The 14,261-nt window shown below is 55.5% G+C and overlaps 3 protein-coding genes across 3 annotated transcripts; 1 reads left to right on the top strand and 2 right to left on the bottom strand.

Moving 5' to 3' along the window:
• Window positions 1-421: 421 nt before the first annotated feature.
• BKCO1_8100032 (class v chitinase) lies at window positions 422-5,461 on the top strand (the record flags this gene model as incomplete). Its single annotated transcript, XM_020279469.1, has 25 exons — window positions 422-724; window positions 779-904; window positions 1,096-1,294; window positions 1,344-1,443; window positions 1,500-1,542; window positions 1,593-1,827; window positions 1,886-2,031; window positions 2,087-2,300; window positions 2,349-2,497; window positions 2,546-2,570; window positions 2,620-2,663; window positions 2,715-2,833; window positions 2,888-2,903; window positions 2,953-3,157; window positions 3,206-3,451; window positions 3,506-3,855; window positions 3,912-3,923; window positions 3,979-4,005; window positions 4,057-4,123; window positions 4,184-4,313; window positions 4,368-4,459; window positions 4,515-4,684; window positions 4,735-4,768; window positions 4,828-4,903; window positions 4,960-5,461. The coding sequence occupies 25 exons, from the start codon at window positions 422-424 to the stop codon at window positions 5,459-5,461; spliced, it is 3,630 nt and encodes a 1,209-aa protein (XP_020125671.1).
• Window positions 5,462-6,491: 1,030 nt separating this feature from the next.
• Window positions 6,492-9,002, bottom strand: BKCO1_8100031 (cytochrome p450 protein; the record flags this gene model as incomplete). The annotated part of the gene is made up of 4 exons (XM_020279468.1): window positions 6,492-6,685; window positions 6,749-7,256; window positions 7,318-7,972; window positions 8,032-9,002. 4 exons carry the CDS (start codon window positions 9,000-9,002, stop codon window positions 6,492-6,494), a joined length of 2,328 nt encoding a protein of 775 aa, XP_020125668.1.
• A 279-nt stretch (window positions 9,003-9,281) lies between these two features.
• BKCO1_8100030 (uncharacterized protein) lies at window positions 9,282-12,962 on the bottom strand (the record flags this gene model as incomplete). The annotated part of the gene is made up of 2 exons (XM_020279467.1): window positions 9,282-12,859; window positions 12,911-12,962. 2 exons carry the CDS (start codon window positions 12,960-12,962, stop codon window positions 9,282-9,284), a joined length of 3,630 nt encoding a protein of 1,209 aa, XP_020125669.1.
• Between the last annotated feature and the right edge of the window lie 1,299 nt (window positions 12,963-14,261).

Raw genomic sequence — 14,261 nt, 5'->3', positions numbered from 1 at the left:
ATGACAGTGAATCCTTCCGCCAAACGCTTGGCCCCCACCGACCGTACCGAACCCGCCCCCACCGTCACCGGAAGCAACGGCAAAGCCGTTTGAGGCAGGTGGCATTGCTTATAGACGCCACACCCGAAGCGCACCCGAGCTGTAAGGCACCGGAGCGGGCGCTTGCCCTGCATGTGGCGAGGCGGAGATGAGGTTCCCGCACCACACTCCACGCACAACACCCACTTCAGTACCATCGCGCCGACAGAAGGATCATGGGGGCTTCGTTTTGCCTGATATTCTCGCCTGCTAAGTCCGCTCTCTCGGTCCGACGGACTTTCTCGCGTATTCGCGTTTTGAGCGAATTGCGCAGCGTGGTCATAAAAGCCCGGGGCTTTCTTGCTGACTGGTTGAATGGATGCCGGCACCACCCTGTTGCACGATGAAGTTGCTCCAACTTGTTGCGGCTCTCGCAGCTGCGGGCAGCGTCCAGGCTCTTGCTTCGACGACCAACGGCACGGCCCAGAAAAACTCGACCATCTACAAAGCCGCCTACGCAAAGTATAACCCGCTAACACCCGTTTTCCAGAATGTCAGCGGCGTCACTGTCAACCCGCTCATCAAAGTCCTCCAAGTCAGCAACAACGGAACGTCCTTGGGCAAGAGACAGACCGGGGACAACGGCTTGCCCGAAGGGACCTGTGCTCCCGGAACTCCCTGCAGTAACGGAGCCTGTTGCAGCAGCGTACGTGCCTCACCTAAGCTTTTCCCGTGCAGGCCTATACTGAGAGTACGACAGACCGGTATTTGCGGATACAGCCCGGACGAGTGCGGTGACGATGTCTGCCTGAGCAACTGCGATGCCAAGGCAGAGTGCGGACAGTACTCCGAAGGGGGCACCGTGACTTGCCCATTAAATGTTTGCGTAAGTCTGCGCCGACACTCTCAAGCGACTTGTACTGATCAGAACTGCAACAGTGCTCGTAAGGTTCCCTGTCCACACCTTACGCGAAACAAAGGAAGCTGAACATGTCCAGATACTATGGTTTCTGTGGAACTGGTGATGTTTGTATTCGTACGCTGACCACTGCTGCCACACGACTGACGGCTCGACAGGAATTCTGCACCACCTCTGGGGAGCATCCATGCCAGGATGGCTACGGCAGCTGCGGAGAGGTGGCTGAACCTTCATGCTCAGGAAGCAGCGCTGCCGCCATAAGTATCGGCTACTACGAGGCATGGAGCTCCACACGCCAGTGCGACAGCAGGGATCCAGAAGACTTGGACCTCACGGGGCTCACACACCTCAATTTTGGTGAGAAAGTCAACAGCTCTCCTACCCGGCGACGAGCTTACGAAACCAGCGTTTGTGTACTTTGACCCGACCACGTTCGAGATGACGCCCATGACCGCAACCGATGTTCCCCTGTACACTCGCTTCACTGGCCTGAAGTCGAACAACCCGTATGAAGGCTTTCCCCTAGCGATTCCTCTACAGATTGTCTGACCCGTGTGCTCAGGTCACTCAAGACGTGGGTGTCGGTTGGAGGATGGGCGTTTAATGTATTGCCCCTTTACCACTGCACGTAGCCGTGGCGTACTGACGGCTGAAGGATGAAACCAATACCCCCAACACGCGCACGGCTTTCAGCGACATGGCTTCAAGTGCAGCAAACCGCAAAGCCTTCATTGACTCCTTGGTCAAGTTCATGCAGACCTACGGCTTCGACGGAGTGGACCTGGACTGGGAGTATCCTGGTGCCGATGACCGCGGCGGGATCGAAGCGGATACGGCAAACTTCGTCACCCTCTTACAGGAGATGCGTGAGACATGGGGATCGACCTATGGTATGTTTTCTGGAAGCGGCCTGGTTTTATGAATGTTCCGCTCGCTGACTTCGCATAGGCATCAGTGCGACGATTCCTTCGTCGTACTGGTACATGCGCTGGTTCGACGTCGCGGCCATGCAGGACTACCTCGACTGGTTCAACTTCATGAGCTACGACATCCACGGTGTCTGGGACAGCACGAACGACGTGACCGGTCCATATGTACGTTCGACGCTGCGAGGTTGAAAGGATCGTGCTGGTGCTGACAGTCTCACAGGTTCGCCCTCATACAAACATTACCGAGATAGAAGCCGGCCTCGCTCTGCTGTGGAGAGCGGGCGTTAATCCGGATCAAGTTGTTCTCGGCCTCGGCTGGTACGGTCGTTCGTTCACCCTGACCGACCCCACATGTACCACCCCCGGCTGCGCCTTCACTGAAGGTGGCAAGGCCGGAGAATGCACAAACTCAGCAGGAACGCTGTCGAATGCGGGTAAGAATTCTGTGGTAACACATGATGCGTGCTGTTGACCTTGGGCAGAAATCAATCGAATCATCGAGGAGAACGGGCTCACCCCTATCTCCATCGAGGAAGCTGCTGTCAAATACATCACCTGGGATTCTGATCAATGGGTCAGCTACGATGATGGCCCCACCCTGCAGATGAAGATGCAGAGAGCAAACGAGCTTGTAAGCCCTTCAATCGGTAGCGCTCCGTGATTGATGCTGACCGACTAGTGTCTTGGTGGTACCATGATTTGGTGTAAGGACAGATCAAGTGTCTTGTAACTTCCCGGCTAACCCTTGTGTAGCCGTCGATCAAGATGACGCGAATGGCACCAGTGCCAACGACATGGTACGTCCGCTCTTCAGGAAGGCAAAGATGCGGTACTGATGGAGGTTTCAGCTCGGTATTGGTGCGAGCAGTGGCTACCCCTCTGAACTCACTGCCAGTATTCGTGAGAAGATGGCCGACGCCGATTCCGTTGCAGACATATCGAACTCTTGCTATTGGTCTCTATGCGGGTGAGTGGAACAATCGAAGACGTACATATGGATGTATACTAATCGGTATTGCAGTGGGGAGTGTGTCTCGGTGAGCAGCTTCGTTTGTTGCTCTTTGCCTCGAAGTACTGACTGTGTAGGGATTCTTCCAAGTCACCCAAGCCCGGGGCCAGGTAGCAGGGGTTTCCACAAGCACCATCTGCGCCGATGACTCGTTCCAGAACCTTTGCTGCGCCCCCGGTACCACTATGGGCACCTGCGCCTGGGAAGGCTGGGGCGGCGCTGGCATGGCTTGCGGCACCCCGGCTTGCAACGATAGCTCCGCAGTTGCCGTCGCCGGAAACAGTAAGCTTGTGTGTCTACCCGCAACTTGAGCAGCCGCTGACTATCTAGCCAACCACCTGGATGATGTCCCTGAGCTTCAGATATACGACGATCAGACATGCAACGGCGGAACCCAACTTTTCTGCTGTGTCGGCTTCAAGCCTTCGACAATCGCAAGCGCCTCAAATCTGAACTTACTCGGTCAGGCATCCACATCTGCTCTTCGGCGGCGCGGAACATCTAGTGGGGCTGGACTTAGTACGGGTGTTTGCTTGACGGCAGGAACTGGGATAGCCATCGCCTACGCGGCCGCCGGTACGGACTCCCCTTCCCCAACATGCTCTCTTTACTCACGTCTGTGTCGTGTAGCTTTCTTGTCCGGTGGCCTTATCACAGTCACTGCTACGCCGCTGCTCACGGGAGCCTTGGGCAGCTTGGCAGTGGGATGCATGGCCACTCTTGCAGCGGAAGGAGCTCTGGGGAACATGTCTCCCTCACTCGGGCTCGGGCTCGATATTGTTGGATATGCCATTTCCGTCATCGCCTTCAGCTCCGGCAGGACGCTGCGCAGCGGAGCGAGCGGTTCAAACAAGAGGCCGGCAGCAGCCCCAGCCAAGAACCCCAGCAAGCCCAAGAAGCCCAAGGTGGACGCGAATGGCAATCAGCTTTTCGGCGTCTACACGAAGAAGACTTATGATCCCAAGGACGACGATTGCTCGGTGAGTGTTCAATGCCTTTGGCTACCCATATCGCCTTCTTTGACTGACTTTGCTAGGTTACATACACGGTATCTCCTCCCATTTGGACTATCTTCCGCAAGCATTGGCTGACTCGTCTTCAAGTGTAACTACGGACTCGGATGGGATGAGGTAATAAGAGATGCCTACTTCTGCTGTGCACTTCGCTGACGCTCGATCAAGATTTGCGATAACCAGAAATGGGCCATTGACAAAGGCCTCGGCGGAAAAACAGTCTACGGCGTCGCAGGTAGGCCTTCACATTTCACTCGATCTACTGTCGTCTTGCTCACAAATGAACTTTTCGTAGACACTGGTGCTAGAAATGCCCGAGGGGCCAAGTTCTCCAAAGACGACTGGTCCAGTTTGTTCAGAGCCGACTTTTACCGCACGTTGGCTGTCCAACACCAAAACGGCGAAAACACTGCACGGTGTCAAGTGTAAGCAGATTGTGTCTTCTGAGAATTTGAGCAAGTGGTGACCGAAAGCAACAGTGATGAGTTCCCAATGGCATCGCTCGACGAGGGCTTGAAGCCGCAAAAGCAAATTGTTCGGCTTGTCAACGGAAGGGCAAATGGTCTACAAGGTAATTGATGGGCTTTTCTGTATGGTTATTGTGGCATTTGCTGATTGTATCATAGGAAACGATTGGTGGATGTGGCAGTTGGCTTCCTACCAGCCCTGTAGTGCTCTTCGAAAGGCAAAGGGAAAGCCTAAGCCGCCTGTGACCTGGCGCTTTGGGAGCCCTCCTCAAGACGACAATCGAAACGATGCATCATCTGGTGGTAGCCATTTCATTCAGAAATATGGGGTAAGTCTTGAGAGCCAGAGCCGTGAGTACGAGCTGACGATATTGCTTAGTTTGACTCTCAAACAGCCAATTCGGAATGCTGGGGTGAGTACCAAACACCATTTCAGGAACATTTGAGAGAAATCGTTTACTAAGCGGTGCAGCTACCTATGACGACCCCCTCAGTCATACCCATGCTACTGTTTTGGACCACGGCTTCCGAGCTCTTCCAAACGATCCGTAAGTCCATGACCCTCCAATCGCGCACATTAACGAGAGCTAAGAGAACGAACAAGCATGTTCGTCGACTACAACTGGCCCGCCCAAGACTACTGGAACACGCGTACGCAAGTGACCAAGCCCATGGGTGGTCTCGTGGATGCCTACCAGCTTGCCACAGACGTCGCGAGTGCAAACTGGCTCAAGCGTGACGAGGTGCCTGGAATGACGGGCAGCACCGCCAACGGCACTCTCGCGGATCTTGAGATCGTCGAGGTGGATATGGACGGCATGCGGCTCGAGGACCTTCAGCTGAACCCAGACGTCTTCACCGAACTGCACCTCAACGAGGCCGAGCTTGCCGAGCTCGGCATGAACAAGGAGGACATTGTCCTACTGAAACGCGAGACGGAGCCCGTCCCGCCGCTCATTCAGCCCAGGCCGAACGCCGCGGATGTGACCACTGCTGCCTCGGCGCCGACGCCTGTTGTGGAACTGTCGCAAACTGGTGCCATTGCGTCGAACTCGGCGCCTGCACCGACGGGGCAGATTTGGCGGATGAGGTATGTGGGGGAGTAGGGGTAGATAGACAGGTAGAGGAGATGGCGGCGTGTATTCGTATCCGTGTGCACTGAACGGTTCGATTCTATACACGGACATCGGCGTATTGGGCCGTAGTTTCCTATTCAAGCAGAGAGATTCCATAATAAAATCTTCAGTGTCTCGATCTATTTCTCTTAATTTGTATCATACCGGTTAAAGTCATCCCTTCCTAACCATGGCTCTAAAGAACTTACTCTTCCTTGCATTTACACTCGCTTGTTCCTATATTTCTACCACTTAGAGTGTCCCTACTAACGTAACCTCTTAGTGCTTGCCGACTACTTTTACGTTTACTAAATTGCTCGGTGCCGAGCCCCTTTATATATATGCAGGCAAAAGTCTACATCGACACCCAACCTGGCTTCCACTTAAAGGCTGGGATAACAGACTTATAGCATTTAGTAGTGGAGAGCATAGCACCTATATAGATTCTTTATACCTTATATAGGTAGTAGCTGGCGGCTTCGCAGCCGTTGATACTAATAGCGGCTATACATCAGGCGCCGCAGCTGCCGAGAACCTAAATTGGGCTTTAACCAGCCCCGATAATGTCAACCTTTAATTTCTCGAAGACGACGCGTCTCGGGCCCTCTATGACATGCCCGTCATTGGCAAGGCAGTGACTGATGATTGCTTTAATACTGCGCCCAAATTATCCTACTTCACCGGCTGCTCTGGTGGCGGTCGTCAAGGACTCAATGTCACGGATCAGGTTCCTGCCTTAGATCCTCTATACTTAGTAGGATCCCGGTCCTCCAGATCACGGTCCCCATATCATCATACTCTGCTTTTAGGCATCCCGATTCCCCTTCCTTCACGGATCGTGATCTCGCCACTCATAATGGCTTAAGGCTACCCGGACGGCTACGACGGCATTAAAGACAGCGTCATCTCATCCATCGATAACTGCACCTTCCAGGCCCACAGTGTCGTCGGCCAGAACTTCTCCTGCAACAGAACCACCAGGAGCCTCACCGAGGCCGGCGCCACCATCGGCCTTCGCAGCTCATCCGGAACCAGCGGCTAGTTCGGCCTCAGCAAAGACGCCGACCTCACCTTCACCTCCATCACGACCCAGTGCGACGACACCAACGCCAGCTGCCCCACCACCCCCTCCGAGCTTCCAAGCAGTTGGACCAAGCACATCCTCGCCAAGGCTCCCAACTACTTCGCCGCCGCCAACAAAACCGACGCCACCGCCTTATACGATCCTTTCCCTTGGTATCCCAGAAAGATGCCAAGCTGAATCAGATCCTCCATTACCACGAACGACATCTCCCTCGTCACCAATCTCAGAGTTTCCCAACCTGTTTTGAGCAAAAGGGTTCTCGATCAAGTGCTCGGAGGAACGGGAGTTATTGTATTCAAACACACTCTCGTCGACAAAATCAGTTCCATTTGCTTCCCGGCCCTCGGTGCTGGTATTCCGTTTGATTTGTAGAAACGGTCGTACCGGACGCTGCAGTGTTGGATGCTCTTTATCGGTCAAGTCCAGCGTGGCGAGCAATTCGCCGGACCCGGTTAGAGGGATGTCGTTTACTGCATGAGACCATGTTCCGACACCCACTCCTTCGTGAGCAAGACGTTGAAGTTGCAACGTTTCGTTCGAGTACCACTCGAGATGGGCGCCGTAGTCCAGTCCGTAACGTTTTCGAACCCACAGCGCAACCGGCTCCAGAACGAATGAGGCAATCACCACGAGGACCCCGACGACAAGGATAAATAGAAGAGCGAAAAGGCTGAACGACGTGTGTTCCGAGCTCATGATCTTCTGTTGACGTTCATGTCAGTCCCAAACACTTTAAGGCAAGTAAAGAGGAGGGGGGTCGGACTTGGCTGCTGCACATCATTCTTTCCTCCCTGTTGTCTGGCTCTTTGACGAATGGCCTGATTGCACTGTCCGTATGCCCGGCTGCGGCATCTACGAATCTTTCTTGTATCATGGCGAGTGAGATTGCAAACCAATGCTGCACATCCAGCTGCCACTGACCATCTGGAAGAGGGCTCTGGACGCCATAACCAACTGTTTGTTTCGATCTCAGAGCCTGTGAGCCCAAGATAGATACCACTTGAGTCAGCGATATGTCCGGCTGGAGAGTGATCTTGTGCAACCAGCTTATCAGGTTGGCTGATTTATTTCCACCCGCAAGCTTCCCTAAATTTGCGTTCATGTCCAAATTTCCGCTTAGAGGTGAGCAGCGACTCCCGTCTGGTAGGTTGGGATTACACAGCTGCTCCTGTTTCGCACATGCCAAAGGAGATGCGGGCTCGTCTTGAGCATAAAAGGGAACATTATATGGCTCCTCGAATGGGCCGGTGGTCTCGGTGGTAGCTCTATACCAGTCGTCGGTTGTCTTCTGGGTGAATAAAATGCCGCCGGCGGAGAGATATATTATCGACACATCCGCGTCTGGCCGTCGGAGCGCGGGGACCAACTCCGAATCGAGGTAGTGAACAGATCCGTTGGTATAACTCACCTCCTGAGTACTTGGACACCAATGTTATTCAAGCCATGCAAAAGTTCTTCATGGTGAAAAACTACTTACCCGATGGCGTAGTCCACTGGATAAGTTCCGGCGTGTTGGAGGCTAGAGTTCCATACAGCTTCGTTTGGGTAAGTATAGTTGAAATAGCTTGAGGAGGAGGATCCATAGTTGTAAGTCGTGTATGACCGGTCGCTCGATGCATTCCATATGGTTTTATACCCCTCTGTTATTAAAGGTGCGCAGTGCAACACTCTCCTATATTGGAATCGCTGGCTTGGGGGAGCGTTGAGTCCGAAGTCCGTATGGCTGTCCAGAAAACCCGTGTCCAAGAAAATGTTAGTATTTGCGTTCCGACAGATTTTGTCCTCGAACGGACAGCTCGCATTTTTGACAAGGGTCGCTGGGAGCATCTTTTTAATGAATACGTTGCACCCTAATATATTAGATGAGTCCGAGCTGTAGCATTGATGCGCATAACTGGCTGCGACCTGGGTGCGCTCAAATTGGAAAGCGATAAGGGCTCCCAGGCTATCCAAAGTGCCGTTTAGATTGGGATCAAACCAGGTACAGTCGTTTCCTGAGAGCAGAACCTCAGTCCCTGTAACAATCTTCGAGGAGAATCCGCTAGCCAGGATGAACGCGGTAGTGAATAGTGCCGCAAAAATGAGAAGCGGCAGTATTCGGCCAAATGGTTCCCTTGCAGTGTTGCGCCAGGCCCATGGGAGTTCGATCAGAGTGACTAATCCAGAAGCAGCAGTAGAAGAATTGCGGAGGACGGCCTGGCGCTGGTGGTGGAGACCGTCGCATGCGTTATTGGATGCGTAGGCCTGGTGGAAGGCAAAACAGCAAATTCGCCATAGCCGATTTCCTATGATGCTGACGAACACGGCCATGAAGGCAACGAGGAGGTTGGCGTCCTCCCGGCGAAGTGTCAGCGTGGCTCCATAGACGGAACCAAAGCTCCAGTTCGTCCATATGCCCGTGTGGACGTGGTAGGGATGACTCGGGTTGATTGCCGGGCTGTCGCTCATTGTGTTGTGAAGAGAAAAGATGGAATTTCAGCTTGCTTGTAATCCTGCAAGCGCGTTGCTGTTTATAAAGATCAGCGTGCGGGGAGCTTTCAGCTCTTGTCCATGCAAGTAAGCAAGCTGAGTCGAAGGCAAAGTGCATGCCCAGCCCAGCATCCCTGTCGCCCCACGGTTGCACTTGCAATACGAGAGTGGAGAGCGAGGCTATGAGAACATCTAATTCATTATATTTCCAGCCATTATCGTACTATGCATTAGTTTAGGTATTTTACATTGCACCCGCTAAAGGAAGAGCGGGATGGCAATGGCGAAGACATAGGAGAAAAGCCTTCCTCTCTTCAGAGCACTCGCACTCGATCCCTGGTCCGAATCCGAGGTTGTCGTAGCCTCTGAGTTCCCTCCGCTCGTGGTGGAGTGGCCAGTTGAGCTCGTGGTAGACGACGCGCTACTACGGGTAGACGACGCGCCACTGCGAGTCCTGGATGTAGTGGACGTGTGTTCAGACCCGACGCTCTCCGTCGTAGTCCCGTCCACGACAATGCCGTCGGACGCCGCACTCAGCACCTCGCCTCCCGTGGTGACGGGTGCTCCGCCCACCGTCAGAGTCTGCGACCCGACGACAATGACACCGGTGCTGCTCCCAGGTATGGCCGCCGTGACGGTCTCAGACCCCAGGGTCAACACCCCCGCCTCGGTCGTCTGCGACACGGTGCCATCTCCGGAACCAGCGCCAGCGTCAACACTGAGCGTCTGGCCGTCGACCGTAATAGCACTGGCGCCCGCAGTCCCACCAAGCGTCTGCGACGTTCCATCAACGACGACAACGCCCGAGGGAGCCAGACTGATGCTGTGCCCATCGACCGTGGTGGCTGAACCACCCACGCTGAGGACAACATCACCGCCGCTGGTAGCAGCGCCAGAAGCACCACCACTCCCTTCCACTCCGCTCGTCGCCGACGCAATCGCCACCGTCGTCGATCCGCCCACCACCACCCCATCCGACCCCACACTCACCACCTGCCCACTGGCAGTCCCTCCCAGCGTAACCGCACCACCACCCGCCGTCAGCGTCGTCGTGCTCCCACCACCCCCAACGACAACAACCCCCGACCCCGAACCCGCAGCCGTCAACGTCTCGCCCGCGACGGTAATCACCTGCGCCGACGCCGTCGCCGACGCCGACACCGCCGCAGCCGACACGTCCGATGCTGCCGTTCCACCCGCTCCATACGCCTGCGTCGTCGTGCCGCTGCCGCTGCCGCCGTCGACGACGACCACTCCCGCACTCCCGGCGCTGATGACGACGACCTGGCTGCTGCTGCCACCGCTGCTGCCGCCAGCGTCGAGCGTGACGGTGGCGGCCGCTTGCCCGGCGCTGATGACGGTCGAGCCGATGGTCAGGTCTTGGCCGGGGACGGCCGTGTAGGGCGTGCCGTCGAGGGTGATGGTTGCTGCTGTTGCTGCTGATGCTGCTGTTCCCGTTGCTCCTGCTTCTGTTGCTGCTCCTGATGCTGCCGAGACGGCTGATGCTGCCGAGACGGCTGATGCGGGATCAGACGCATCGGTTGTGCTGGGGTCGGGGAACGCGATTGTCACGACGGAGGTGTTGTCGTCGTCGTTGTCGTTGGATCCGGTGGATGCAGCCGCCGCAGCGCCCGAGTTCGTGGGATCTGGGGAGGCGCCTTGGTTTGATGAAGTGGCGTCCGACGAGCCTTGGGCGGACGAGTCAGAAGACTCCGGATCCGAGGTTCCGGGAGCAACAGTGCTCGATGGAGGGTCTGCGGAATCCGCACCGGTGCTTGAGTCGGCGGGGTCGGTCTGAGTAGGGTCGGTTTGAGTGGTAGGGTCTGTCTGAACAGGGTCGGTCTCGGCAGGGTCGGTCTGAGCAGGATCGGTCTGAGCAGGATCGGGCTGAGTGGTAGGATCGGTCTGAACTGGTTCACTCTCTGTCTGGGTGGTAGGATCAGTCTGAACAGGATCACTCTCTGTCTGAGCAGGATCGGTTTGAGCAGGATCAGTTTGAGCAGGATCGGTTTGAGTAGGATCGGCTTGAGTAGGATCAGCTTGAGTAGGATCAGCTTGAGTGGGATCAGCTTGAGTGGCAGGGACAGTCTGAACGGGATCACTCTCGGTCTGAGCAGGATCAGTTTGAGTAGGATCAGCTTGAGTGGCAGGGTCGGTCTCAGTAGGATCAGCTTGAGTGGCAGGGTCGGTCTCAGTGGGATCAGCTTGAGTGGCAGGATCCGTCTGAACTGGGTCACTCTCGGTCTGAGCAGGGTCGGTTTGAGTGGCAGGGTCAGTCTGAACAGGATTGCTCTCGGCAGGATCGGTCTCAGTAGGGTCACTCTGGGTCGCGGAATCCGTGTCAGTAGGGTCACTTTGAGCGGGATCGGTCTGAGTGGGATCGCTCGGAGAAGATTCAGTCTGAGTAGGGTCGGCACTCTGAGTAGCCGCCGCCGTCGTCGCCGGGCTGGTGTTCGTAGGCAAGGGATCGGACACAGTGCTACCGGGATCGGCGGCCGCGGTGGTGCTGGCGGGCTTGCTCGGATCGGCCTTGGTGGTCGAGGCCGGGAGGAGAGCGCCGGCGGTGGTCAAGGCGATGGGCGGATCGTGCATGGCGTAGGTGCCGAAGAACTGGCTCAGCGGGGTGCAGTTGCTCCAGGCCGACTGCAGGTTCTGCAGCTGGGTGCGGTAGAGCAGGTTCGGCTTGTAGTCGTCGTGGATGGTCGACGGCGCGCACGTGTTCTCGAGCTGGCCCGGGTTGTCCGAGCACGAGTTGGGCCACCAGTACGCGCTGCTGGGCACCAGCGGGATCTCGAAGCCCGAGACGGTCGTCTTGGCCAGGTTGGCGAAGTTGAACGACCTGGCCAGATTCGACGACCGGCTGTTGGGGAGACTGGACAGCTCGCCGGGCGGGACGGGCACCCAGATGTCGGACATGTCGTATCCGCAAGTCGCCGCCCCGTTGCTGATGCCGGCGCGTGCATACATGGTGGTGAAGTAGAGGTAGGCGGTGGGCGAAGTCATGGTGAAATTGCCCACCGTTGCCGTCACGGCCTGGCGTTTGTCGACCTGCCAGGGATCGGTGCGCGTGGCATTGGGGCCGCAGATGAGGTCCGTCGACCACGGCTCGGGCCAGTAATACAGGTCCACTTCATCCGTGCCGGTGAGCTGGCACTCCTGCTGGCACGTCTCGCATTTGGGCCTCCAGAAGCTGGGAGCCTGGAGCCAGATGTCGTCGTCTGCGGCAGTGTGTGATTGGGCCCAGCTCGATGAGTCCTGACTCCACACCGACCAGAGCTGGTTGCACTCTTTCGTACCGAAAGAGCAGCTGGGCATTGCAGAAGCAGCAGTGTCGTACGACGTGGTGACGGTACTCTTGGTGGTCTCGGAGCTGCCCCAGGACGTTTCGTAGAAAAAGCCGCCGCGAGGGATGCCATCGCACAGCGTTATCACCGGCGTGTCATTGTTGCCGTGGGCAATGCTTGTCTCGAACTCGGCCCAGTAAACCGTGGAAGTCGTGTATTCGGTGCCCGCCGTCTGGCTGTAATTGTACCACGCCACATCGCAGCTGCTGAGCGAGGTGAAGGATGGATCTTTGGTGCTGGTTGTATTCGACAACGCGAGCGTGACAGTTACGTGTGCCGGTGTTGTTATTGTCACAGTGCTGGGGTCCGGGGTGGCGGCTGCTGAGATGTTGACCTGGCCAGTACTTGACGGAGTCAACGTTGAAGCCTCCGAAGAGACCTGGCTGGAACTCGTCGAAGTCAGACGCGAGCTACTGCTCGACGGCGTCCGGATCAAAGTATCTGCCAAGTGAACCGCACTGCTGCTCTCCGTAGCATTCTGCCATTGAGCGCCTGTTTCAAGAAGTCAGCGGTATACATCAAGTTTGGAAGTACTGTACGGACGAGCAAATGGCACTGCTGCTGCCACAGCAACGTATTGCGAGAAGGACTTCATCGTCGAACGCTACCGGCCTGCCCTTGGCACGAGGGAGCGCGGATTTGTAAAGGATTTCATTGGTGTCGTTGGCCCCCACAGAAATGCGGAGAATAGTTCCCCGTCATGAGAGATGTTTTTACCGAACGCGCGTCGCCAACACGCTCTTCTCAATGCTTGTCCAGTCTTAGGGGATCTTGTGCCGGTTCCCGCTTGCCAAGCGGTCAGCTCTGGGGGCCATTTGAAGCAGGAACTGCTGCCTTGGAGGGATAAGTTTTCGCGCATCACGCAAAAGGTAGGTGAAGGATTTATTTGCACCCTGCACTAGTCCGAATCTTGCCATCTCTCCCGGTGTAGTGCTGTAACCGGACATGCCCCGACAGCAAAGTGCCAACAAAGCAAGGGGTTCACGACCCACCTGGCGCGACATCGGCCCTGTTACTAGATAAGACGGGGTCTGGAAACAAAAAGCACTTGCTGCCAAGCTACGGACCATGACCGGAACGTCGTCTGTGCGGGATCGATTAACCTACAGATGAGTAAGTTAGTGGAGAGGTTTGACTCAAAAACGAGTCATTCTCATTCCTTATAACCGACAGCAAAGGACTGTTCGTTAAAGCCGCGGGACTAGCGAGGGAAGCATTCATAAAAGATCTCCCCAGCCAGATCAAATCTTGACTGTCCCGCAAGGAACACACTTCAAAGCCCATCATCCTTTGCCGGGACCAAGACTACAAAATCCTTGCGCTCGTTGTCTTCTTCGCGCGTGATTTGCACCATGAACGCGTGCGAACGTTATGAGACCCGGATAATGGGCTCGAGCATGGTCGTCAGGTGGCACAATTGCGTTTGCCCAACATTGTCCCTTCAACCGGGTAATCAATCGACGGGTGTGGAACTGGGAGAGCTGTGTGCTGATAATTACCCGCGAACGAGCCTGAGGTAGAGCCAACAGATTTGACGTCCTCGATGGGACACTTGATTTTGCACCTCGAAGCCAACTTTACGCAAACAATATCCGATTAGCCGGTCGTGACATGAACGATCTGTGTGTTCGAGTTCGACAGCGCAACGGTAGATAGACGAAAGAACATTAATCCAGAAGGGGTTTAGTGTGTAAACCCAAAGATGCTATATAAATAGCATTCTCCCGCAAGCCTCTTAGAGGGACAATCCATCAAGATCATGAAATGCAAACACTATGATGCTCTAAGAGCGTAATATTCGCAAGGTCAACTATGGCTTGGAGGGAATTTCAGGGTAGAACATGAAGTAACTATAGAAGCTTGATGTGGTTTTATTACTATTCTATCATTTAAT

This window comes from Diplodia corticola (assembly GCF_001883845.1).
Source record: "Diplodia corticola strain CBS 112549 chromosome Unknown scaffold81, whole genome shotgun sequence".
Classification (NCBI taxonomy): domain Eukaryota; kingdom Fungi; phylum Ascomycota; class Dothideomycetes; order Botryosphaeriales; family Botryosphaeriaceae; genus Diplodia; species Diplodia corticola.
Note: the sequence above shows the minus strand (reverse complement) of the source record. Positions and strands in the feature narration are given on the sequence as shown.